The sequence below is a fragment of the Pituophis catenifer genome, unplaced genomic scaffold (genome assembly GCF_029215685.1).
Source record: "Pituophis catenifer annectens isolate HBS135680 unplaced genomic scaffold, rPitCat1.0.hap2 SCAF_6, whole genome shotgun sequence".
Classification (NCBI taxonomy): domain Eukaryota; kingdom Metazoa; phylum Chordata; class Lepidosauria; order Squamata; family Colubridae; genus Pituophis; species Pituophis catenifer.
The window spans coordinates 14,786,509-14,811,850 of record NW_027256886.1 but is presented as its reverse complement, the minus strand read 5'-3'; the positions used below and the strand labels follow the sequence as shown (position 1 = coordinate 14,811,850).

Sequence of the window (25,342 nt, the reverse complement as noted above, 5' to 3'; positions counted from 1 at the left end):
ACCTTGGAATGTAAAAGCTTGGACCTAAAGCTGCACTATAATCAGATAAGTAAATTTTGAGTAAACAACCGTATCAAGACTGCAAGAAAATCTACTGCTCCGTTGCTCAACTGCATCTAAACTTCGGTTGCTTAAGGGGGAGCCCAAAACCAAACCTTTACTTCTTTCTTTGTTGACAAAAAATAGTTCATTGGATTTTTTTTTTGTAGTGCAAAATGTATGCAAATCCTAATGATAACACTTTTCTTTCCCTTTACAGGAATTTTCTAGTCTTTGCATACTGGGGGAAAAAAAGGGGGATCTTTATCATGGAAAGGCAGCAAATTAACTGCAATGAATCAGGGCAGGAAAGGTGAACATCTTCTGCTTCAAATGTCAACATAATCTGACTGGGTTTGCTCATAATGCGTTGGGGAGGAACTGCTCTATGCCCTTCTGTCTTTTGCCAGCCTCAGCTGCACCTCTTACGTCTTGTGGGCCACATTTCCTTAATTCAGAGTAGTAGACGTACTGGCAATATTTTACATCTTTTTTGCTTAGTTAGCTTTCGTCTCAGCTATGGATCTAAGCTACCCATTAGGGCCTGTTTAAAAACTTCCTTTACTGGCAGATGGGAAAAAGAAGGCTGGATCATCTTGCTAATCTGTGCATATCAATCAATAGAAATGTCTTGTGGACATTATCCACTGCTCTTTCATAAAAAAAAGAAAAGAAAGGAAAGGAACGGGTGTGACAGTAGATAGCTGTCTGAAGATGAAGATTGCTGAAGAGAGGCAATCAAAGATCCTGCTTATTAGAAAGAGTCATAGCCACATTAAGTAATGCCCAAGACCATTTGTTTATTGATTAATCATTTGACCATATTGAAAAGCTATAAAAACAATGTAAAGAAAAGTAGGACATATTCATAATATATTGTTTCCCCTGCTTAGGTCATTAAAATCCAAGAAATACTCGGATACCAAGAATAAATTATTACATATTTTGCACGGAATGCACTTACACATAGCTGGGGGCGTGGGGGGGGTATGTTTTTATATCAAAAGAGGGTGGACCCCATAGAACAGATTGGGGTTAACTGCAGGGCAATAATATGTTGTCGATATGTCCTATTTTGTTTTTACAATGACTTGGTATGGACGAATGACTAATCAATAAACAAATTGAACTGAATTAAAACAGGAATGTCACGAAGATCTCTCTCTCTCTCTCTCTCCCTCTCTCTCTCAGAATAGAATAGAATAGAATAGAATAGAATAGAATAGAATAGAATAGAATAGAATAGAATAGAATAGAATAGAATAGAATAGAATAGAATAGAGTAACAGAGTTGGAAGGGACCTTGGAGTCTTCTAGTCCAACCCCCTGCTCAGGCAAGAAACCAGAGGGGTGTGTGTGTGTGTGTGTGTGTATTTGTGTAGAAATACCAACAGCTTTATAAATCCCAGCCTACAAGAGAAGGCTAAATAATTCTCAGTTCAGATCAGGCAAAAATAAGATTTATTTCTTCAGTAATTCCACAGGATTTCTGCAGAGCAGCACCCATACATTATAGGATCAACAGCTCTGCCAGGAAGGTATTTCAGTTGAAAACTGTTGAAACACATGAAATGCAGGGCCAGTTTTAAGTAAGTAAGGGTTTGCTCAATGTTGGAAGCATTTATTCTTCTCCAGAGATACAGTAAATAAAAAGATATTTCACCTATTCGGTCCCTTCCAACTCTGTTATTCGATTCTATATATATCCTTTTTGCCTTTAATCCAGAAGAATCTTCTTTGGGGAATACTGTTTGTTCTGGATTAATGTATCATTTAACTATGGCTACTGGATTTTTCTCTTCGTATAGCAATACGACCGAATATGTTGCTTGCTATTAATTTTCTTCATGTCCCTTTCCTGATCTAATGTGCTTCTAATGTACTGTATCTACCTTGGTCAGGCTGCTTCCTAAATTTAATTACACAAGCAATTACTTGTAAAAAACAACAACCCAAGATGGTTTACAATTTTAAAAATCCTACTAAAACAATACTTTAAATAGTTTAACATAACTCCTGAAGCTCAAATACTTTGGCCATCTAATGAGAAGAGAGGACTCATTGGAAAAGACCCTGATGTTGAGGAAGTTTGAAGGCAAAAGGAGAAGGGGATGGCAGAGGATGAGATGGTTAGATGGTGTCATTGACACAATGAACATGAATTTAGGCAAACTCAGGGGGAAAGGGAAGGATAATGGGACCTGGTGTGCTATGGTCCATGGGGTCGCAAAAAGTCAGACTTGACTTAATGACTGAACAAAACCTAACTACTGAACATAAGACAGCCTTAATATCATGGTGCCCACATTCTGCAGAGTTCTCCAATCCTTCTCTCTTTTTTTTAATATTATTTTTTATTATACAATTTTCTTTGTTATATATAAAATTTCCATATCCACAATGGCAGTGTACTGACTGGGTATAATCTCTTTTAAATACAAATAATAACTCTTACATATACAATAGCTATCACTACTATTCTCAAAATCTATTCATCATATTCTTTGCATATCCTTATTAAACATTTTCCATTATTTAATTAAATGCTCTATTCAGTTTTATCTATACTTAATGGTATCAATATCAATAAACATCATATAACCATCACATTTGTAACCATTATCGTCCAAGTCTATTAATTATGTTTACTTATCCTCATGATTCAATATTCATTATTTAATTGCAAATTTATTTCATTTTTATTTACATATCCTCCTTGATTCTAAATTTCTAATTTCTGCTTCTATTTTCTAACCCTTGATAGAATAATTCCCAAGTTTAAAAATATTATGTTTCCTCCTTATCCTTAATTTTCAATGTTAATCTACCCATTTCAGCACATTCTAGTAGTTTCTTTATTACGTTTTTCTCTATAGGTATATTTTCATTTTTCCAGTTTTGTGCATACACAATTCTTGCTGCTGTTACCACATGTAAAATCAAATTAAACTAATCTGATTTTAGTTTAATTTTAATTAATTTGGCATATAAATTAAACAAACAAACAAACAAACAAATATTTCTTTTATTATATTTCTCCGGTAGAATACTCAACAAGAACATTTAGTTCTATTTGTTGTTTTATCTTTTCTTCTAGCCACATTTTTATTTTTTTTTTGTCATAGGGCAAGTCCACCACATATGATAACCCGGGATCTGTTTGCATATCCAACATCTGGGAGATATATTTTGGAACATCTCTGCCATTCTTGCTGGTGGCAAATGTTGCCTATAAAACATTTTGTAGAGATTTTCTTTGTAGGCTGTTGACATCGTCAATTTATAGTTTCTTTCCCAGGATTTTTGCCATTTATCTAATTCTATAGTGCCGTGATGGTGAATTTATGGCACGCATGCCAGATGTGGCACGCAGAGCCCACTCTGTGGGCATGCATGCCGTTGCCAGTTGCTCTTCTACTTTCCGGCGCGGTCTTCCTGGAGTGCCTGAAAATGGCCAAAAAAACAGGCCTTTTTCGGGCCATTTTGCAAGCCAAAACCAGCCTGAAAACCAGCCTGAAAATGCCCAAAAAACAGGGATGCACACGCCGGCCAGCTGGTCTTTGGGTTTCTGGTGCTCCGGTGCGCGCGAAGACCAGCTGGCTGGTGTGGTGGTATTCGGGTTTCCGGCGCTCTGGCTCACACACATGCATGCATGCACGTTCTGGTTCAGCACTCAGAGTTGAAAAGTTTCGCCATCCCTGCTATAGTGTATCCAAAGAGTTCTCCAGTCCTTCTTGAAGGCTAGAAGCTGGAGGGAATTCCTCATCTTTGTTGGGTATCCAAAGAGCACAGGATGTTACTGAAAAAGTATGCCCCCCCCCCCACGCCTCATCTCTGGCAGGATGGGGAATCCAAGAAATGCATGGATCAGGTCAAATCTGGGTAGGAACGATGTTCTTAAAGTTATTCAGACTCCATGCTATGAAGGTTTTAAAGTTATTCAGACTCCAATAATAATAAAGTTATTCAGACTTCTTAATAATTTTTAAATTTAATTGGAATTTGTATTGTTTTTACTTGGCTGTGCACCGCCCCGAGTCCTTCGGGAGAGGGGCAGTATAGAAATAAAATTATCTATCTATCTAATATATCTATCTATATCTATCATCTATCTATCTATCTATCTATCTATCTATCTATCTATCTATCTACCTACCTACCTACCTACCTACCTACCTACCTACCTACCTACCTACCTACCTATCCAAGCTATGAAGGTTTTAGGCAGAACTTTCACTGGGACCAAGAAACAAATTTGGAACTAGCGTAGCAACAGAAGGAGGTATCTACCGACATGGATTTCAAGTGCTGTAAATCCTAAATTCTAGGCTGATGCACTCAAGCTCAGGTTTGCATCACCTATTCAATCTGGAGAAAGATTGAATTAACAAATCAATCATCCACTTCAATGCCTGATTCAAAGGAGTGAGTCATTCAAACTGCCCTCTAATTGAAACTCCAAATTGGTCCCCTGGCCCCCTTGAAATCTGCAGAGATATATGGCAGGACAGTCAACTCTCAAACACTGGTACTTAGCAAATTTCTCTCTTACCTATAATGACCGTGTTGTCATCAGCAATCAGCAGCTTACTGTGGACATAGATAAGTTCAGTAATGAGTTTCCCTTCCAGCTCAGCATAATTTCGAAGTCCACAGAATGAAATGTAATTAATCCATTGGTCTCCAACTGAAGGGTCCCATTAAGAAATGGAGGATGAAAGAAAAGAAAAAAGAACAGAAAAACTTTAGGACTTTAAAAAGTAGAAGAAATGAAAATGTACAGTTTTTTTAAATTACAGAAATGTAGGTCTGGGCTAATTATTAGAATACATTTCTTGACAGTAATAGCCCGTTAAGCCAATTACCTAGGGAGACCTGCTACTATTTAGAACCCTTCAGATATATCATACTTAATTACTATAATTCCAAGATAGCGTGATCTTTAGCAATGATTGTTAGAATTATGGGAGGTAGCAAAGATTGATAGAAGAAGTCTTGGAGGGGTTGATGTAGGACAGCAACACTGGATTTTATGCATCGAGTTATAATAATACCAAGTTGGCTGTATCAGATGCTATAGAGGTAGACTGGATAACATTCAACCCCACCAATCCTATATTATTATAATTATGTAACTGCAGTCCCAATAAGAACAAATATCATAAATATCATTTAAAAAAAAGCTCTACAGAGAATCATTAAAATTGTCCAGAATATCATCGGGCTCCAGCTACCAGCCCTGGACAACATCTTCAAATCTCGCTGTTTGAGGAAGTTGCATAACATGCTCAGAGACTCTTCCCATCCTGCTTACAATCTTTTTGGGCTGTTGCCTTCTGGCAGAAGATACAGTTTTTATCCCAGAGCTATAATTGCACTCAACAATGAACTAAAGGGCCACCAACAGTGAGCTGTTGGACAGCATTACTTGGTCTGTTGTGTGGATGTTTGGGTGGTTTAGGGGTGAGGAATTTGTGGTGAGTGGGGGTGTGTTTGGGGATTGTTATGTGTGTTGGACCTGGTCTTTGGGTGTTAAGTGAATTTCGTTGTATGGGTATACTGTGTATATACGTACAATGACAATAAAGTTATTATTATTATTAAAATGCATCTGAAAAAAGAAAAACATGGGTGCAAATGTCTGAAATTTATGCATCAAAATGTGCATTTTTATTCTATCATTCAGCTAATGTCTATCAAAGAGGAAAAAAAGGAAACAATAAACATTCTCAATCTGACTACCTAGCAGTTTTGGCATAAATCCAAATTTCAACTGCCCAGATCCTTATGACTGAGCCCAGGGAGTCAGTTTGCTGGAATGACATCAAGCAAACTCAGGAGAAGCAGCTCATTTAGAATCACGTCCAAAGGGATGCATAAGAGAGCAGCTATTTTTCTTCTTCCCAGACACCCAGATGTTGTTTTGCTAGTTTGTTTTCATTATCTTTGAAGATTTCCCTGACACAATCGAAGCCTCCTACTTTAGCTATTACACAATCCTGCAATTATTCCAGCTACTATGTGTTTTATGGCAGATCCATCAAGGTTTGGTGTCCTATGGTGAGGGCACCTACAGAGACCCAAGCAAAGGACTTACTTTCAGCTTTCAGCTGTCCCAAGATTGAATTTTCTCCTCTGCACATGGTCCTGGAAAAATTAAAACCACCATTACATTTACAAAACAGCACTATGTGAATGAATTTATACAAGAATGTGTTTAGCTGAAATCATCAAATATGTGCCTCTCTTTCTATAGAGATAGGTAGATAGGTAGATAGATGGATGGATGGATGGTGGGTAGGTGGGTGGGTAGGTAGGTATATGGATAGATGGATGGGTAGATGATAGATAGATAGATAGATAGATAGATAGATAGCTATAGAGATACATAGATATAAAGATAGATATAGATAGATAAATAAATATATATCTTAGAGAAAGAAAAACATTTTTTGGCCTTCTGCAACTTAAAATTTATTCAATGTTTTCTGGCCCTCGTGTTCTCTCGTTATATATATTATCTCAACTCCTGTTAATGTCATAGACACAACCATGTAGTTTTTGATATTGGTATGGAACAACACCATTGTTTTCTTTGCTTTTCCCCCCTGACCTCTTCATATATAGATGAAGAAAGATCACGAGGGCCAGAAAACATTGAACAACTTTAAGTTGCAGAAGGCCAAGAAAATGTTTGTGCTTTCTCTTAAGTCTTAAAGGAAGTCAGCAATTTGAAGCCTCAGGCTCTTCTCTGTGCAACCTGGAATCTGAGGCCTTAAGGCTGTGGCCTAATGTGCAGGAATTCAGGTTACAGAGCTCCTTTCGAAAGTCAGGGGAAAAAAGTAAACGAAACTATGGTGTTGTCCAATACCAATACCTTCAGCCGAACCAGAAAAGCTAAGCAATGGGAGATCATCATGTAATAATGGGAGCTATAGGCTGAGCTGGGAAATCAATAAGATATCCTGGAAGAGAGCAAAGCCAGCCATTTCTCTTGCCAAAAAACCCCCTACATACTTGAGTTTATGACACAATAGCAGGAGTTGAGATCAACTGGATGGAGGTGTTACTTTTCATGCAACGTCAGCTTCTGTGACTTCTCAATCATATCAGAGGTGGGTTTCATCAGGTTCTGACCAGTTCTGGAGAACTGGTAGCGGAAATTTTGAGTAGTTCGGAGAACTGGTAGTAAAAATTCTGACTGGCCCCACCCCCATCTATTCTCTGCCTCCTAAATCCCAGCTGATTGGGAAGAAATGGGGATTTTGCAGTAACCTTCCCCTGGAGTGGGGAGGGAATGGGGATTTTACAGTATCCTTCCCCTGCCACGCCCACCAAGCCATGCCATGCCCACCAAGCCACACCCACAGAACCGGTAGTAAAAATTTTTGAAACCCACCACTGAATCATACAGTGAACTTAAGTCTTGTCCTCCATAACTTATTAGAAGAAAGCTTTCTGACCGAGTCTCAGAACTGTTTGACATTATTTGTATGAAAGAAAACTAAATATGAGCACAGGCAATGTGTGGGCTTCCAGATATAGAACTGGAAACTCATCACCATGGTCAACAGCAATATATAATAGAATAACAGAGTTGGAAGGGACTTCGGATGAGGGGGACAGGACACCTGGAGAAATAGGTACCTTGACTAGGAAAATAAGGGAGCCTCTTATGGTTCTAAATAAATATATTATGCCGCCCTAAATATGAATCACTGTACAGATGTTCCAAGCCTGGCATGTTTCCACCTTAGGAGTTCTTCAAGACAACAAGGTGGACACAAAAATCCCCCTTTGAACACAATTGTAAATGGGCATTACTAAAGCAAGTCCCATACTGAATGATACCAATACGTAAGACCTAGAACAGTGGTTCTCAACCTTCCTAATGCCGTGACCCTTTAATACAGTTCCTCATGTTGTGGTGACCCCCAACCATAAAATTATTCCTAAAACCATTGAAAATATGTGTTTTCCGATGGTCTTAGGCGACCCCTGTGAAAGGGTCATTCGATCCCCAAAAGGGTCGTGACCCACAGGTTGAGAACGACTGACCTAGAAGAACATACAACACAGAATAAAAGGGTTGGACTTGGAAGGGACCTTCAAGGTCTTCTAGTCCAACCCCCTGCTAAAACAGGAGAGCCTGATATCATTCTGTCCACTCTCTTCTTGAAATACTCTAGTGATGGAACATCCAACTTCTGAAAGCAACCCGTTTCACTGAGTCATTGTTCCCACTGTCAGGAAATTTCTCTTTAGTTCTAGGTTGGATCTCTCTTTAATGATTTTTTTCGCACCTGTTACTTCTTGTCCTGTCCTCAGGTGCTTTGAAGAATAATTTGACCCCTTCTTTTCTTTGATAGCCCCTCAAATATTGAAAGAATGCTATCATATTACCCCCAGTTCTTCTCTTTGTTAGACTAGACATAAGGTAGTTCCCTCAATCATTTTGAAAAGCATTAAAAATGTGAATGTGAACACATGCCCATATGTATCACTTAATTTACTTTAAAAGTAGGTGTAGACTGCCCCACCCAAAACCACAAAACACAATGGGAAAAGGAAAGAAGAAAGATTAATTAAAAAGCCAGAAAATATATTTCTAGATTTTCTTGGCGAGGCACAACCCCAAACTCAGTGCTCCCTCTGCTGACTCTTTAGCAGAAATACATAATAAAATGAGCTTTGTTCAGCTTTGAGAAGGTCCAACACTGACCCTGTTGGATTATAAAATATTGTTTCATAGATCATAGTGGTTTTTACTACTGATCTTTTAAACTGCATTTCCACTTCAGGGCTTAGACTGGTTGTAGTCCCTGAGATGTTTGTGTTGTTTCCAATGGTATTGTTGTCCATCCCAGATGCAGAGTTCCCTGCCACCTTTCCTCCCCAGCTGGATGGGACATAGCTGAGTAGTTTTCTATGAAAGCATCACTCAAGACAACACCTAATTAGCTTCAATTATATTGCTGCTGTTAACTCCTTCTCGTTACTTCCTTTGATTGGAATAGTCCCAAAAATGGGACTCTTTTCTTTGAATTCCTGCTCAAATGCCAGTTTTTCAGTCAAATGAACCCCAATAAGCGGCCTCATTTTGACCTGCAGAGAATAACACCTGTGTATGACTTTTGACTACAAGAAATACTTTATGAGCATTCTGGTTTATGTATGTTCTCCACTTATTCTGAATATTTAAAGGTTGGGCTAGAGCAGCAACCCCCAAGTTTTTGGGCACCAGGGACCTGTTCTGTAGAAAGAGATTTTTCTGCAGACTGGAGGGAGCATTGTTTCATGTGCTGCCTGCATCCTACAAATGGGGCTTTGTTTGTTTTGTGCAACCCGGTTTCCGGCATGCCACGGACCAGTGCCAGTGCATGGACCGGGGGAGTTGGAGACATCTGGGCTAAATGCATCTTTTAGATGTTTGCCTAACAAGTGTTTTACGTGAATATAACCAGAATCAGAGAACCAGATATATGTTCACTTTGATATCTCTTTTGACTTCCTTTCTTTTCCTTCCATGCTTCCAATGGAAACTCAATAGGATAAGGCCCTACTACGAATCTAGAAACTGTCAAACATTCCGTGTATGAATTTGAATTTGAATCCTAAAAATATAAATCATGTAACACAATCTGCAATTTAAAATTTAAAGGCAACCTTCCTTTTAACACAGGCATGAGAGAAGTAGAAAATCCTATGGCTTTACCAGCCAGCAAAGTGGAAGAAAGATTATAAAAATGAAATAAATTCTACAGATCTAATCACAGATTCTTGGCTAAAATGTCCGCCGCTATCTTAGAGAAAAAGGATTACTCCAGCAAATGACTCTTGCTTGCTTTTCCTAGATGTTCCTTGAGTCTGATAAATTGCAACCTTAAATCAGAGTCTCTGGAACAATTTTTATCTAAGCCTTTTCCTATCACAGTAGCAGGCTTATTTTCCCAGATGATCTATCTCCCATTTCAAACAACAGGGAGATTTTTCTCTTTAGCAGAAAGGGCTAAAATGAGGAAAATCTTCTTGATAATCCCAGGTGTGCTTCAGTCTACAGAGCCTGTTTATTGGGTGTGTCCAAGAACCAGCATCTTGGTTCTAATCCAAGAGTCTGGTTTGTAGCAATTGTGTGGAGACAACTTGCCTATTCACTACAACAAGATTCCAAGAAGTTGCCGAAGTACTGTATGTGTATGTGAACAAGAAAATGTAGCACTATTACTTTATCAACTGCTCCTACTCTGGCTCCAAATTGGCCATCCCCATTTTCATTTGTGCCAATGCTTCAAAAGCTGAGTGACTTCCAGAGCATTGATCTGAAAAAAATGCACCACTCAGTCTCTCTTTTCAGCTCACTGACCTAGAGATAATGAAACTTCTGGTGCATTATGGAGATTGAAAAAGAAATGTCTTGATAAGGCCACACTTGGAATACTGCATCCAGTTTTGGTCACCAAGATATCAAAATATGTTGAGACTCTAAAAGAGTGTAGAGAAGAGCAACAAAGATGATTAGGGGACTGGAAGCTAAAACATATAAAGAACAGTGGTTGGAATTCAGTATGTCTAGTTTAATGAAAAGGACTAGGGGGTGACATGATAGCAGTGTTCCAATATCTAAAGGGCTGCCACAAAAAAGAGGGAGTCAACCTATTCTCCAAAGCACCTGAAGACAGGACAAGAAGCAATTGATGGAAACTAATCAAGGAGAGTAGCAACCTAGAACTAAGGAAAAATTTCCTGATAGAACAATTAATCAGTGAAATGAAAGCTGTGAGTGCTCCAACACTGGAGGTTTTTAAGAAGAGATTGGTTTGTCTGAAATGGTATAGGGCAGTGATGGTGAACCTTTTCGGCACCGAGTGCCAAAAAGGAAGCGTGCACATGTGCGTGCCGCACCAAGTGCCGGAAAGGGAGCTCGTGCACACTCATCAGGGCCGTGAACAGAAAAAGGAGTTGCCCAGGGACCATGCACGTGCCGGATAAGTTACTTCTGGTTTCCAGCACACGCATGTGCACTGACAAGCAAGTCTTCCGGTTACTGCCGCGCATGCACACACGCCGATCAGCTGGCTGGCACGCATGCTTACGCCGGAAAAGGGAAGACCAGGTCTTCTGGTTTCTGGCACTGCTGCATGCAGAAAGGGCAGCTGATTGTTGTGTGCACATGTGCGTCAGAAATCCGGAAGAGGAACGGGCAGCACACGTGCCATGCAACATGGCTCTGCGTGCCACTTTGGGCATGCGTGCCATAGGTTCGTCATCATGAGTATAAGATTTCTGCTTGAGCAGGGATTTGGATTAGAAGACCTCCAAAGTCCCTTCCATCTCAGTTATTCTGTTATTCCTTTAGCCTAGCATTGTAGGGACCATAGTAATAAGTGCTCATCATGAAACGTAGGCAACAGAGGTGGGTTTCAGCAGGTTCTGACCAGTTCTGGAGAACCGGTAGCAGAAATTTTGAGTAGTTCAGAGAACCGGTAGTAAAAATGCTGACTGACCCCACCCCCATCTATTCTCTGCCTCCCAAGTCCCAGCTGTTCAGGAGGAAATGGGGATTTTGCAGTATCCTTCCCCTGGAGTGGGGAGGAAATGGAGATTTGACAGTATCCTACCCCTGCCACGCCCACCAAGCCACGCCCGCCAAACAATGCCATGCCCACCAAGCCACGCCCACAGAACCGGTAGTAAAAAATTTTGAAACCCACCACTGGTAGGCAACGATGAACATCTTCATCTTAGGACACTGTTTCAGCAGAGGGCCCTATGCCAAGGGCTCTTTTAACTCTGGCGCCATCTCTGCTTTCAATTTGTTTTTTGAATTTTGGGCCAAGCATCCATCAGAGAGCTGCTTACATGACTTACTAAAATGCTTTACTGCATTGCTGAAAATAAAAAAGATCCAGGCTGGACCTCTAAATTTACCTGTAGTTAAAATGCATAATGGCCTGGAGAGCATTGCCTCCTCCTGTTGAAATATCACCTTCAAAACCAGGCAGCAAGGGGATCACTATGTAGACTCGGTATCTTTTGTTTTCCCTAAAAGAAAATGCAAAACAAGTAATTTAGTTTTGTGACAATATTGTATATTTTACAGTACTGGTGTTTCAGTGCAGTTCAGGGAGTCCTTAGCTCATGATTGCAATTGCGACTGGAATTGTGATTGTTGAGTGAAAGGTCATTAAATGAGAAGTTGTGTCACTGAAGAACCATAAACCTGGCACTCCTGGTTGCATTCATTAAACAATCCCTGTTTTTTAAGCAGATGGATAAAAGAGCTGCCTGCCAAAGGATTTCAGCTTCCCACAGAGCTGAAATCTTCTGGCAGGCAGCCCTTTTGCTCTCAAAGAATTTGAGATAGAATCCTATTGGCAGGCAGCAGCAGTTTGCAACCTTCCCTGCCAGCTTTTCACTGACTTTCTCAATACGTCAGCAGAGAACATTGCAAATGGTGATCACAGGACTGCAAAACACTTGGCAACTGATCATAAGTGCAAACAGGCTGTGCAACAGATCACGATCATGTGATGCAGGAATATGGTGGGATATTTTGCAATAGGTGGGATTGCTTTACAGGCCATAAAGAACCCTTTCCAAGGTTGTCATAATTTCGGACCAGTGTTTTAAAAAGTCATAAGTTGAGAACTACCTACACAAGCACTTATGATGTTATCTACCTGGGTAATTAAATAAATCTGCAAGAAAACCACCAAGGTCAGAGTGTACCAAGGATTCCATAGTTCAATTCTGAGCCATATATATTCCCTTCTATTTGAAGAATGTATTTTAAAAATGTATATTGGGGGGTTTATACTAGAACTAATCATTTATTTTAATACATGATCTCAGAGGAGTGTTTAGGTGGGGTTTATTTTTCAATCATTTGCGTAAAGAACAATGATCTATGAAACTTGTTCACCAATTTTTACAAACATGAAAATAGATGGTAGAACATAAAAATAGCAAATTCTCTCACAGATTATCTTCACCTTACAGTTCTGCTATGTTTCTCAAAATCTGCCCCCCCCCATTTCACATACACCACACCAAACTACTAAACAAACAAGCCAAGATTGAACAAAGATTGGTATAGCTTTGTTTGATGAATACATTATATTAGGCAACACTGATATTTTACTGATTTAACCATGCCCTGTTGTTAGCGTTGCTAACATGTGATACAGATCAAAAGTAGGCAATCTTTAACATCAGACTGTATATGGCAGGGATGGCTAACCTTTTTGCCATCGTGTGCCAGGAGGCGGGGGAGGTTCGTGCACGCATGTGCCCACACCCATAATTCTATGCGCCCTGCCTCTCTAGGAGTCTCTAGAGGCTGGGGACAGCAAAAAATGTCACTTCCTGTCCAACTGGAAGTTGGGAAACGGGCCATTTCGGGCCTCCGAGGGAGTGGGGAAGGCTGTTTTCACCCTCCCCAAACGCATAGAGAGGATCTGGAGCGAGGTGAGAAAGAAAAACGGGCCTTCCCCAACCCCCCAGGCCCTCTGGAGGCAGGGAACAGCCTGTTTCCCTACTTCTGGTAGGCCCAGAAGGCCTGAAAATCAACTGGCCAGCGCATGCATGCGTGCCAGAGCTGAGCTGACATGCCCACTGATATGGCTATGTGTGCCACCTGTGGCACACGTGCCATAGGTTCGCCATCACAGGTATATAGTCTATGGACCAACTCCCACTGTAGTTCAAATGTTTCTTGAAAGGGATCAGGTACTTCTGGATAAAAAGATGGTCTTCCAGCAAAACAATTGCAAAAGAGGTGGAATCAAAATAAGAGAGAGAAAAGGATGCAATCATAACCACATTTAAGTTCTATCCCAAACAAACTGCTTTCTCAAGGAGGCATGGTCCAAAACTATAAGGAGATATCTCTATTAACAGGTTCTGAAGCTAATAGGGAAAAGAAGAGCTGGTATTTTCTTGAAACGGATTGTTCTTAAAATACACAGTTTATATAAGTAGTAAAAATACATTCTTATTTCTTTAAAGACTAGAGTACTTTGTCTATGTACTTTTCTTGAAATTGGTTTTCAAGCCTGGCTTGGAATTAAAGACTATCACTTGTGTGAGACGGGATAGAGAGCATATGTGTGAAGTTAATTAATGAAACTTTTCAAAATTAATTAGACAAATTAATCACCCAGGAGCAACCTACTTCATTAAAAACAGCTACAGCATGCCTGGAAAAACAGAACATTTGTTATTTATTTATCGGAGAAACTGATCATATTTATTATATATGTTTCAGTTGTCTCAAGGACTGAGAGGTGTATTATTCAGTGGGCGGGAATTCTCCATCAAACCTTTCCATTGCAGGCACTCCTTGACTTATGACAATTAGGATTGGAATTTCCACTATAAGTAATTGCAGTCAGGTTGGACCTGATTTTATGACAAATTTTACGACAATCATTAAGCGAAGCACTACCGTCATTAAAAATCCAGCTTCTCCAATGTTTTCTTTTCTTTCTTTTTTTTTTTTTTGGCAAAAAAGGTTGCAAATAATAAGCATGTGACTGCAGGGCAGTGGATGTGACTGCAGTTACAACTGCAACTGGTTTTAAATGCAAGTAGTTCTCAAGCACTCAAATTGCGATCATGTGGCTCTGGGGTGGTACAAGTACAGGTCATTACTTTTTCCAACGTCTTTGTAACTTTGAAGCATTGTTAAATTAATGGTCATAAGTCGAGGACTACCTGAATCATTTAAATAATTATGCAAGAGCAAAATTTACAGACCAGAAGATGCAAAGGCAAAGTATTTTGTACAGTATATACCTGTGGAAGTTTTACCACTGACTGACCAACAGGAGGCAGTGCATGACTGGTTTCATTGTTATTGGAACTCATCAATTTTAGATCTTCAATCAGTTCAACTTTTTCTTTTTTTAGCAAGAATTGAAACTCTTAGGCTGTAGATTTTGTTCACCATTACATAGTGCACTCTACTTTATGAACTATAGTGTTCTCACGATGTCATAAATCATAAAGTCATAAATCACTTTTTTCAATGCCACTGTAATTTTGAACTGTCACTAAATGATCTGTTGTAAGTCAAGGACTACCTGTACGTGAGAAGGTTAAGAGGTGGGTTTTGTCAAAAATGCTTATTTCATTTCTGAGCACGTACTGTATGAAGGTAGTCCTTGACCTATGACTGGTTGCTAAGCAACCATTCGAAGTTACGACAGATTTCCACAAAGCTACGGTAGTTATGATCTGGCTTTAATTTCCGATGGCCCCCTTCCCCAAAGTCACGTGATCACATTTTGGGTGATTGGCAAGTGGCCTGCATTTACAATTGCTTGTAGTGCCCTGTCACACAACTGTGATTTATGGCATATATTGCCGGAAACCAACATTTACTTCCTGTTCCTGGCCAAAATAAAAAAAACATCATTGATTACCATGGATTTGGTTAATGTGTTTATTGAATGAACGCAGAGTTTGCTTAATGACCAATCAATTATGGGTGTAAATCAAGGACTACCTGTATGATCTTACATCAGATCTGTACCTCGTAAAACATATTTTACATGTCCTATATTCCATCCAAATCTACAGCTCAGAAATGGCTAAATTGGGGCAATCCAGATGTTGCCAAATTAGAACTCCCAAAAGTCTCAGCTAGCATTACCAAAAGTGACATAGGCCACCTCCAGGCTCCTATGGGAAGGATAATATCTCCGGTGCTCGGAGCATCGAAACACACATTAGGTTATCTTTTTCCAATTCTCCTGCGAGAAACAATTTTGCTTATTTGTATGCATAACAGTGGAAAATGGAGAAAATGTAAAACTTAATATTTTGTTTTGCTGTTGAACAGAATCCTGGAGATCCAATTTGGTTGAAGCATGCGGGCTCTGCAGCATAAAATGTCGATCTGGAGGCCGAACTGCAGATCTCATCATCAATCGAGCTTCTGAAAATGCTCCGGGGGGTTGAGAATTGATCACTTGTTTTGATAGGAATACAATTTGCTGCAATGCATACGCCACTACCTGAATCACAATTATACTCAGGGAAGCATATTCTGTCTCTTTAGCTATATTCCGTACCATGGAAACCCAAGGCTCTATTTAGATTTATGTAAATGCACTTTTTGTTTGCATAATTTCTTCGGCTAACAAGACTTGTGGATCCTTCAAGCAATCTGAAAAGGTTTCAGTCAAGGCCTTCCTAGAAAGGATTTATGATCTCTGAACAGTACATTGTTTGTTCTCATGGCTCAATAGCAGGGGTGAAATGCTCCCGGTTCGGACCGGATCGCCTGATCCAGTAGCAATGGCGGCGGGTGGTTCAGAGAACCGGTAGCAAAAATCCCTGCACCCCCCCCCTGCCCAGCTGAGCCGTGTGATCATCAGAGGCTGTTTTTTTACTTTTAAAAGCATTTTTTCTATAACCTCTTCAGCCGAAAAAATGCTTTTAAAAGGAAAAAAAAAAAGCCTCTGATGATCGCGTGGCTCAGCTGGGATCGTCACAGGCTTTTAAAAGCATTTTTTTTTCTACAACCTCTTTGCCCAAAGAGGTTGTAGAAAAAATGCTTTTAAAAGCCTCTGATGATCCCAGCTGAGTTGCCTGATCGTCAGAGGCTTTTAAAAGCATTTTTTTCTGCAACCTCTTCGGCTGAAGAGGTTGTAGATAAAATGCTTTTAAAAGTAAAAAAGAAAAGAAAAGAAAAGTTGGCCACGCCCACCCAGTCATATTTAACCCCCCCAAGCCACGCCCACAGAACCAGTAGTAACAAATTTTAGTTTCACCCCTGCACAATAGTTTAAAAAAAAATACTGTGAAAACTGACTGCAAAATTGGGTTGCATATAGACATCAACTTACAACATCAGTCGAGCCCAAAATATCTGGTGTTAAACAAGACGTTTGTTGAGTGCGTTTTGTCCCATTTTACAATCTTTCTGGCCACAGGTTGTTAAGCAAATCACCACAATTGTTAAATTAGTAATGCAGCTGTTAAGTGAATCTGACTTCCCCATTGACTTTGCTTTTCAGAAGCTTACAAAAGATGATCACATGACTCTGAGATATGGCAACCGTCATAATTGTGAACCAGTTGCCAAGCATTTGACTTTTGATTACTTGGCCATGGGGATGCTACAATGGTTGTATGTATGAAAAATGGTCATAAATCATTCTTTTCTCTGCTGTTGTAACTGTGAATGGTCACTAAATGAACTGTTGTAAGTTGAGGACTACAAAAGTCACAATTGCATAAAAGCGATTGATGACCATATTTCACACTTATGACCATTTCATCATCCTTGTGATCACGTGATCAAAATTCAGATGCTTGGCAACTGGCATATATTTATGACGGGTTGCAGTGTCCTGGGGTCATGTGACCCCTTTTGTGACCTGAGAAGCAAAGTCAGTGGGGAAGCCAGAAACTAAATTGACAATTGCAGTGATTCACTTAACAGCTGTAGCAAGAAAGGACATAAAACGGGGCAACTTAACAACTGTCTTGCTTAGCAATGGAAATTTTGAGCTCAATTGTTTCATTACCTGACTAGGTAATGCAAACCAGCCTAGCACATCACCTAGCACTGATGATGTTACCTAATCAGGTAATGAAATGTCTGCAAGAAAATAGCTAAGCTCACAGAACACCAAAAAAACCAACAGTTCAATCCTGAGCTACAAATATTTCCTTCTATTATTTTTAGATGATATCTAAAGTTTATAAAATAATATCAGCGTTGTGTTGAGGACTGTTAAGGTATTGCTTGAAGTTACAGTAAAACTTACTTTTTGTTTAGTGGAAAAAAGAAAACTAAGACTCACCGCTTTGATTGCAAACCCCTCTTTCCGGCAAGTTCTATAAAATCTGCCAATCCTTGAAGATTATCTAACTTTGAAGGCTTTCTCATCTTTGACAACTTTAAGAAGTCTGGACTTCAGCTCCCAGAATTCCCCAGCAAGTTTTTTCCATTGCAAAAATAGTTGCAAGAAAACATATTTTGCAGCCAGATTACCTGTAAGCTTTAAGAATTCTGCGTGCAATGGCATCACCAATTCGGTTCGACACAAGTTTATCATCGGCGCAGCTAATAAAAAACTGGTTCTACAATTTGAGAAAGGAAAACAGAAAGGAATTGCAAATGTTTATGTTGCTAACAAAACTGTGTTATTGCAAGTTTTGCATGTACAATATTTGAAAAGACAACCATTTCTAAAGAAGGAGCTTTGGGATTATTTGTAAAGTTATTTTGTGAAGTCTGATGAGAAGATCAGTTTTTCTAAAAGTGGAATCTATAATTAATAACCTTCTCTTCCAGTTACTACCTTAGCTTCAGGAAAGTGCTGAGCATAATCCCAGTGCATTCTAATTACCCAGACTAGGCTAGGGATTGGCAATCTGTGGCTCTGGAGCCACATGTAGCTCTTTCATCCTCTGCTGCGGCTTCCTGTCGCCAGTCAGCTCCACAATTGATAGGGCTTTCAGTTAGGACAGGTAGAGGAAAAGGAATGCCGAGCTAGGAGACTCTATGGTGGGGGAACCGAACTTCTGGTCGACAGAGGAAAAAGGAAGCCACGCTAGGAGGAGTGGTGGGGGAACCGGACTTCCGGTCAGCTCCAAAATTGAACGGGGGGCTTCCGGTTAGGACCTTTGTGGCTCTTTTGAGTGTTTAAGGTTGCCGACCCCTGGACTAGACTGCCAACCTGCTGTGCTCCAAATGCCCTGGAAACATCTCTTAGAATTCCGGCTGGCTGCTTGAGAATTCTGGGACATTTATTTCTGAAAATAAACACTTCTGAAACGCACAAGGTCATGGAAAGGTCTGGCTGGAATACTATTTAATCAAAGAGTGCATCTTGGAATGAATTCCAGAATTCTCAGCCATGCTGAGGTTACTTAGCAGACAGATGAAAGTCTCTTCAATTCAATTGGAGGAAAGAAAGTTTATTGAGAGACGCCCCTTCTCAAGAGCTGCATGAGGCATAGAAAAGGCAGCAGGTCTTCCAGAGATAAGACACCACTCTCTGCAATATTCTTCTCCTGCTCTTTGTGGATTTTAAAGAATTAAATCTACATTTCCCCAGTGGCCTTTAACTATGGTTTGTTATCACAGTGATTTTCATTTGGATTAGAAGACCTCCAAAGTCCCTTCCAATTCAGTTATTCTGTTATTCCTTTAGCCTAGCATTGCAGGGACCATAGTAATAAGTGCTCATCATGAAACGTAGGCAGCAAAGGTGGGTTTCAGCAGGTTCTGACCAGTTCTGGAGAACCGGTAGTGGAAATTTTGAGTTGTTCGTAAAACCGGTAGTAAAAATGCTGACTGGACCCGCCCCCATCTATTCTCTGCCTCCCAAGTTCCAGCTGATCGTGAGGAAATGGGGATTTTGCAGTAACCTTCTCCTAGAGTGGGGAGGGAATGGAGATTTTACAGTATCTTTCCCCTGCCACGCCCACCAAGCCATACCATGCCCACCAAGCCACACCCACAGAACCGGTAATGGAGGGCAATCAAGGTGTGAAAGTTTCATTTACTTTACTGTTGGCCTGATGCCTACAGAAGACAACATATAAGATATGTGATGGAGAAGAGGCCCAATGATTCCATCCAACTCCAGGGGACAACCCACCTGGTTTAGAATTTAGACTTAGAATAACTTTACTGTCACTTTGAATGTACACTAATCGGCATACATTAAAATGAAATTGCATTGCATACAGCTCTTAAAGGGCCTTCTAAGGCAGCTGCCTCCAATCACAAAAATACTCCCACTTATGCACATACAGGCAAAGGCAGCACTATTTATGTCTCTGAAGAATTTCAACCTATATGAAAACTATAAATTTAGCCACTGGCTACTTTCACTGAACTGAGCCAGATCTCCACACACGGCAACTACTTGCCTCTATATAGATGTAGTGCTTGCTGTTTTCTATCACGCACACGTAAGCAGAATGGATCGATTCTTCATGGTACTTAATGCCAGCAGACCAATCAGCAGCAGAGCGAAGCACCTAGGAGTGAAAACACCAGCTTTTTCAAAATATATTTCTCTTAGATCAGGGGTGTCAAACTCATGGCGTCACATTGTCGTCACATGACATATCATGACTTTCCCCTCCCCTTCGCTAAACCGGGGGTGGGCATGGCCAGCGTGTGATGCATCTGAACTGTGGGCCGCGATTTTGACACCCCTGTCTTAGATAATCCTATACAAGGAGCTTCCATTTCACAGCATCCAGCTAGTTTTAACATAAAAACCTAATTATATGCAATTATATGTCTCAGAGGTGGTATTCAGCCGGTTCTGACAGGTTCTGGAGAGCCGGTAGTGGAAATTTTGAGTAGTTCGGAGAACCGGTAAATACCACCTGTGGTTGGCCCCGCCCCCATCTAGTCACTGCTAGATAGGGGCGAGTCCCGAGTCCCAGCTGATCGGAGTCCCAGCTGATCAGCTGGGTCTTCTTTTGTTGCACAGGAGAACAGAGCTGGAAAGCAGGTTAATGGGGTGGGGAGGGAATGGGGATTTTACAGTATCCTTCTCCTGGAGTGGGGTGGAAATGGGGATTTTACAGTATCCTTCCCCTGCCACACCACACCCATCAAGCCACGCCCACAGAACCAGTAGTTTTAAAAAAACGAATACCACCACTGGTCTGCCTCTGTCAGCTCTATCTCCTAAGAATCGGCTTCTGGTGACAAGTCTTAATATTACTTTTTGTTGGATTAACATGTCATCTGAAGCCCCCATTTGTGGCTTATCATTAAGCAAACAGTGGCGTTGAGTGAGATTTGAACTCACTCATTGATTGACTGCAGCTGTTTTTCAGCCTTGCCTGAAGGTGTTGGCACAGCTGAGATTGAGGTAAACTCTATTGCTGACCTCTATCCGTTTTCCAAACAGGGAGAAACTAAAGGAATATTAGACAATAATCCCAGGCTGCCATTAGATTCATTCGAGGAGGCAACAGGAAGGGTGAGGAGGAAGGTATTACTGTCAGCAGAAGGTCTTTTTCCTAAGAAAAACAGTAGAAAAACCTCAAACAGCTGCCGCCCCTATTGCCATGGTTAACGCAACAAAGCATTTCCTTTCTGTTGTCTGAAAAGAATGAAGTCATCTCCTAAAACTCTTGCAGATCATGAACTAATGGACTTAAACCAGAGGAAAGCAGATTCCTCAGAAGAGTTTCACAATATAATCTATGACAAAGGAAGATTATGAGTACTGCCTCATTGGATGTGTAGGAGACGGAATTGTCTATAACGGGTGTCAAACTTGATTTCATTGAGGGCCGGGATGTTTGACCTCGGGAGGCGGGTGCGGGCTGAGGTTTGTGTGGCCCGGGGGGGGCGAGTTTGACGTCACTCATGTCAGGGGCACCTCTGGTGGCCAATTGCTAAGGCAGGACTTCCCTCAGACTCTCCCTCCCTCTCATTATAATCTCCTTTCTTCCTTTCCTTCCTCCCCCCTCCCTCCCTTCCCTTTTCCTTCTCCTTTCTACTTCCTCCCCCTCTTTCCTTCTTTTTTCTTTCTTGTTCTCTTCTCTTCTCATCTTTCCTTCTTTTTCTTTGTCTTTCCTCTTTCCCCTTCTCCTTTCCTGTCCCTTCTTGCATGTTGAAATGCAAAAGGGCAAACATTTCTCCTTTTGTTTTGAGCTTGTTTTGCTAGCCCTCTGCCAGTGAAAACGGAGTCCGGTCCGTGGCCCTCAGTGCTGGCAGACGCACCGCGGACCGGTCCTTCGCCATTTCCAGGGCAGCCCCGCAGGCCAGATCTAAGCACCTTGTGGGCCAGATCTGGCCCATGGGCCTTGAGTTTGACACCTCTGACCTAGGCCGAGAAATTTAAAAAAATAATAATCTAGAAAATGGTGGTGGCAAATTACTTTTGTTGTACTGTTACCAAGAAAACTACATGGTTGCATGCATGAAATCCTTAGGAGTCACGCTCAGTTTGAATGCTTTCTCTTCAAATTGCTACCGTCCATGACTACAATGAGCAAAACACATCTTTCTTTGTTCCAGCAAAGTTTCCATCAATCATTCTCATTTTAAAAAAAATGTTCGCTAAACATTTTATTTTATTTTTTTTGCTTTGAGATGATGATTCCCCTGTTGAAAATAAATTTTATCTAGCCAGGGACCTTGTCTCGCAAAAGCAAAGGCCAGCAGATCATAAAGTCAAGGAAGACAAATTATTTTCAGTTTCACGGCATTACAAGAGAACAATCAATTCCATCCACAATCGCTTCCTTTGAAACTTTTTCTCACCAACTAATTGTGTTTGGACAAGTCATTCCAACTCCTAAGATTTATTTCCTGTGGAACAAGAAACAGGCTTTCGCAATCTCACATTTTTCAGATCATCTTCGACTGCAACTCTCAATCTTGCAAATAATTGAGAAATGTGCAGTGCTTTTCCAGAGAAGAGTATCTGTCTTGTCTTTCTTTCCTTCCCATTCTTCATGATTTAAGAGTCCAAAAACATATTTTCCTTCCACATTGTTTAAAAGAGACTTTAATGAAACTGAAGTGGTAAATGGAAGCCTAGCTTAGCGATACGACTGGGAAATGTCTTTTGTTGGCAATTCCAGAAGGCTGCTGAACACTGAGTGACTTTACTTCTGAGTAAATATCCCCAGGGGTAGCTTTGTCTCTGTTTTGAAGAATGAAAAAATTTATATAGATGTTTTTTTCAGCGGATGAGAAAAATAAAAGGCCATGGGCCTCTTCCACAGCATCTCCAGATACTGTACATCAGTGATATAGAAATAAGAAAAGTGGCAATTAATCTATGGTTCAGAAGTATTTCAATTTTGGAGTCGTTTTATATGATGACAGAAGGAATTCAATATCTAACACTTGACAGTTATACATTTCATAAATATTAGAACACTCTTACCTGCACTTTGGCATTCACAGCCTCAGGGACTTGATAGTTCAATTCCTCAGCTGTTCGCTGAGATTTTGGCAACAAGAAAGGGTACGAAAGGGACCTGTATTTGGATTTCATGATCTTGTATCAAGAAAGAAAGAACGAAAGAACGAAAGAAAGAAAGAAAGAAAGGAAAGAAGGAAAGAAAGAAAGAAAAAAGAAAAAGAAAAAAGGAAGGAAGGAAGGAAAGAAAGAACAAACGAAAGAAAGAAAGAAAAAAAGGAAGGAAGGAAAGAAAGAAAGAGAAGGAAGGAAGGAAGGAAGGAAAGGAAGGAAGGAAGGAAGGAAGGAAGGAAGGAAGGAAGGAAGGAAGGAAGGAAGGAAGGAAAAAAAAAACATTAGTCACTCTTGCAAATGTTCAGATTTAACATGCAGTATGACTGTGACATCATATTACATCTTACCGACTAGGGATTCAGAAGATCCCAACATATCTGTCAGCAGTTCCAGTAATTGAAAAACTATATGAAATTCACCTTTGTGAAGTTCCAGCGTTGAATGAAGTGCCGAGCTACATCCCGTGCAGCTTTGCCATGGACTACAGAGGCAATGTCATGCCATGGCATCCTTGGCATGGTGTAACGATCAATAAAATCTGAAGAGGAAGCAAAAAAAAAAAAAAAGTCAAGAGCCTGAAGAACTATCAGCTATTCCTGGCTATGCTACCAACATCGGGTTGGCTATTGTGGGAAGCAAGATACCCAATCACCTAGGCTTTTGCCTTCCGCCAAACTCATTGTCTCTAAACTCTAAATATTCACAAATTCATTGGCCCCCACTGACTGTCCAGATACGATTCTAACTTGCAGTGATGCTTACCAGCAAAGGGTTTATCCAGTTGGACCCAGTCTTTAAAGACGAAGTTGCAATAATCTTTTCCATGCCAGAATCTGGTTTCACCAAGAAGCTCTCCAACCCCTGTCTTCAAACTGCGAACTGAGCCTTTACCTGTTTCAAACACAAAACAGATTTTTGGAACTTGCTACTAACATAACTATAATTGCCTCAATTATAGTTATGCAAATTTTTAATCTTTAAATTAATGCCAATCATGAAGAAGAGTGCATCCTCAAAGCAGAGCAAGCAGAATTGGAATGCTATTCAATACATTATTAGGGTTTTCTTTTCTATTAATCTTCTCATCTGGGACTGGGTCTTAGGAATGAGGAGACACAGTTCCAAATTTCCTAGATTGTAATATCCTAGATTGTAAATCTCATTGACCTGAAGCCATTCAATCATCCCAGCTTCATCATATGGTCCTTGTGAAGATAAGAAGAGGAGATTTTTTTTTTTGTCTCCCTTGAGTTGGATGTATAGTATATATCCGTGATTGTGAACCTATGGCAGGTGTGCCACAGGTGGCACACAGAGCCCTCTTTGCAGGCACGCCAGCTCTTGGCCCAGCCCAGCTCCACCGTGCATATGCACATGCCTCCCACTGGCCAGCTGGTCTTTGGGTCTCTGCCGCGCATGCATGGGAAGGGCGCATACGTGGGGGCGCTCGCATTGCATTTGGGGGGTTCGCACGCATGCGTCCCACATGCCCCGTTTTGGGCCTGGAAAGCCTCCTGCACCAACTTGGAAGCCAAAATGGGGTACGGGGGGGAAGGGGCACATGTGTGGGCAGTGGGGCGCATGTGTGGGCGGCACTCACACTGCATTTTGGGGGTTTGCGCACACATCTGTGCATTCTTGCGCGCATACGCACACTTTGGCCACTCGGCACCAAAAGGGTTAAACATCACTGGTATATATAATAACCTAAGTGCTGCCCTACATTTATGTTGTCCAGGTTTTCCCTATTTTATGGTGAAATTTAATTAATTGATTGTATTTGAATGTTCATCCACCCAACCATCAATTCATTTTTATATCATCCTGTTGACAAAGTTCTTGAGACTTGTCTTGGAAGGATTTTGACCCTGAAATATGGCACAGAAATACAATGAATAAGTAAAGAAATCACTCACAAGAATCACTGTCTACACTGCTCACACTATCTGCACGATGCATAGTATGTCGATGGAGCTGTCTGTAGATGCTGAATCTGGCAAATTTCTTGGGTCTCCCTACTCCTTTCATTCTTGAAACTTCTGGGGCATCGTCGCTGCATCCTTGAAGAGGTGTGGTTATTGGAGTCTCCACCTGAGGTTGAACAGTTTCAGCTAAAGACTTAGGGCAGAAAAAGGACAAATGCGGTTCAATTTTAGTATGTATTTGTGTATCTATCTTGGTTGCTAAGAATTGACATTTGATTTGATGGTATGTAAATCCATTTTAATCAACATGCGTATTCTGTGTATGCAGAATACGGCACAGGCCTTTATGCATATCCTATAAATGAGGGTATACCAAACTGCAGCATCTGTAAAAGC

At 40.6% G+C, this 25,342-nt stretch overlaps 1 protein-coding gene across 1 annotated transcript in view; it reads right to left on the bottom strand.

Moving 5' to 3' along the window:
* The window catches only part of PLD1 (phospholipase D1), a 140,587-nt gene that overhangs the window by 7,405 nt on the left and 107,840 nt on the right, over nt 1-25,342 (bottom strand). The window contains exons 15-23 of the mRNA XM_070944998.1: nt 24,938-25,139; nt 23,784-23,912; nt 23,441-23,559; nt 22,932-23,045; nt 19,936-20,046; nt 18,047-18,135; nt 11,968-12,081; nt 6,137-6,186; nt 4,592-4,726 (exon numbers count right to left, since the gene is read on the bottom strand). Coding sequence (XP_070801099.1) covers nt 4,592-4,726; nt 6,137-6,186; nt 11,968-12,081; nt 18,047-18,135; nt 19,936-20,046; nt 22,932-23,045; nt 23,441-23,559; nt 23,784-23,912; nt 24,938-25,139 — 1,063 coding nt within the window. The remainder of the gene's footprint in view (nt 1-4,591; nt 4,727-6,136; nt 6,187-11,967; nt 12,082-18,046; nt 18,136-19,935; nt 20,047-22,931; nt 23,046-23,440; nt 23,560-23,783; nt 23,913-24,937; nt 25,140-25,342) is intronic.